Source organism: Pollicipes pollicipes, unplaced genomic scaffold (genome assembly GCF_011947565.3).
Source record: "Pollicipes pollicipes isolate AB1234 unplaced genomic scaffold, Ppol_2.1 Scaffold_5724;HRSCAF=6776_pilon_pilon_pilon, whole genome shotgun sequence".
Taxonomy (NCBI): domain Eukaryota; kingdom Metazoa; phylum Arthropoda; class Thecostraca; order Pollicipedomorpha; family Pollicipedidae; genus Pollicipes; species Pollicipes pollicipes.
The window spans coordinates 36593014-36595144 of record NW_023596746.1 but is presented as its reverse complement, the minus strand read 5'-3'; the positions used below and the strand labels follow the sequence as shown (position 1 = coordinate 36595144).

General features: G+C 49.5%; 1 protein-coding gene across 1 annotated transcript in view; it reads right to left on the bottom strand.

The window, feature by feature from the left end:
• LOC119103002 (adenylate kinase isoenzyme 5) overlaps positions 1-1872 on the bottom strand; it is a 32118-nt gene extending 30246 nt beyond the window's left edge. The window contains exon 1 of the mRNA XM_037226451.1: positions 1788-1872. Coding sequence (XP_037082346.1) covers positions 1788-1809 — 22 coding nt within the window. The 5' untranslated portion in view covers positions 1810-1872. The remainder of the gene's footprint in view (positions 1-1787) is intronic.
• Positions 1873-2131: the final 259 nt, after the last annotated feature.

The following is a 2131-nucleotide window of genomic DNA, read 5'->3' as shown; positions in this document are numbered from 1 at the left end:
AAGTCCGGCTCTTATGACATATCTTGGGTCACTGTATGCCTTAGGTACCTTTGATGCAGTATATCCTAGCTTCCAAATTTCCGCTTAAATAATTTAAAATGCTCAAGTATACATGAAACTGTGTTCGATAAGCCGCCGCTAATTGTCCAAAAGTGTGTAACAAGAATGAGTGTCCTGCTAGACATTCAAGAATACAACCAAAAATCCTTTGGCTGCTCCTCTCCAAAATAACGCCCAGCGTCATTAGACAGAAGATGAAAGCAAAATAACTTATCGCATCCGCGTCAGTGGGTGCTGCTGAAAATTATGACGCATTCAGCAAAAGTACAACGTAGGGAGATGCGCGGTGCATAACTAGGGGCTCTATGTCCGCGCGTGTGACGAGCGTGAATCACGGCCGTGTGAGCGGGCCACCTGCGGCGTGGGAGGGGGGGGGGGGAGGGGGCTGGGCAAGTTTGGTACCCTAACAATTCCTGCCCACCAATGCATTGCAATACTTTCCTTTTAAACCTTCTTTTGAAGGCAATGCGCATATCTTTTTTGTGTCTTTGCAGGTTATATAGCTTCATACGTTCACTCACTTGCAGTATGGCTTCCAACCGTCTGTCAGTAAATCTGAACAAGTGTTCGCCTTGCAGGTGACATTGATCGGTTTTTATTAGCTTATATTTTCTTTGAGCGCGGTCAAAGTGTTGTACCACAATCAAATGAATTAGGCGCATATGGATAGGTTTTATAGATACTGGATCATTTTCAAGGTCCACTGTCCATTCACGTAGGTCCCAGCGAGTGGTGTTTGACAGCAGTTTTGAAGAATGTGGCCTGGTCCATTTTCCCGTTGATTACGGGGACTCCTAAAGTTTAGACAACATGGTAATCGCCTATTAACGTGAAGAGTGTGCATTCACATGTACGATGCAGTCAGTGTTGCCAGTTTTATACCATGATCTGATCCACTTGCCGAGACCCGGCATCAAATAGGTACAAATATCGAGCGCCAGTAATTTTGCAATGTCCAGCGCGCGGGTGGGCGTGGCAGACCGTGAGATCCCATCAAATACTTTGCCAGCATCGTTACCCGCTTTCTCCTAAGTCAAACGGCATTGACATGGTGTCACTGCGACGCCAACTAACCGATATCTGGGCCATGCATGCACATGAGGTGTGCGCTTGCTTGTATTTTTCTGGTTTGTATTAATTATGCGATATGATGGGAGAGGGAAAATATTGATGACATTGCATTTGTGAGGGAACGCCGTTTGTAATTACACAGCTTGCATGTAAATTGTGTAACAATATCGCAACGTATGTTTTGTGCACGTGCTCTTTTGCTGTCGAAAACAGCACAACGAAGTGGTAAGTGATTGCACGTATATTAGCCTATCAAAGGTACGTCTATCCGGGGCAGTTCGCTGAGGCTAAGCAAATTCCAATACGCTGAAGTCAAGCAAAAACTCATGTTGCTGTTTCCTTCCTATCAAACGATTCTGTGCAAAGGCAGATATGCGCATATCTATGGCGATACATTTATAAAGTGGTGGGTACTTTAAATGATACCCTTACAATGGCGAAGATGCAACGGAATGACCTGCACACAGGCCTAACAAATCTCTTACGCCTTGCGCTGAACAGCATAATTTTGCAAATATAATACCTTAGTAAATGCACCTGGCCGGTACGATTACCACTGGACACAACGCACCGAAAATAGCTGCCGTATGACAGCCAGCTCCTAGTGGGTGCATGCACCCCTCGCGGGTGAACCCATCCTTTAGGGCGACACTCACCGGTGTCCAGGCAGATACCCATGTCGTCGGGGGACAGGCGTCACACGCACGTCATCGGAGCGCTCCGCCCGGCGGGCCGTCCGGCGGCCGGCTGCGCCGCCGCCGCCGCCGGTGCGCCGCCACCCGCCGCCGTCACGGACCAACAGCTGCTGCGGCATCATGAGTTATTCAGGTGACGTCACGTTCTTCGGTGGCCGCCATCGACCGGCGCATTAAACATGCAAGTGTCCGAAGAGCGCCCGTCGAGCCCAGCCCCGGGAACGGAGTACCGGCGTGGTCAGGTGACCTCTCACCAGGTGGAGGGGGCCGGGCAGGTTAGCTAACTCTGCAGGACCGCCAGCAGA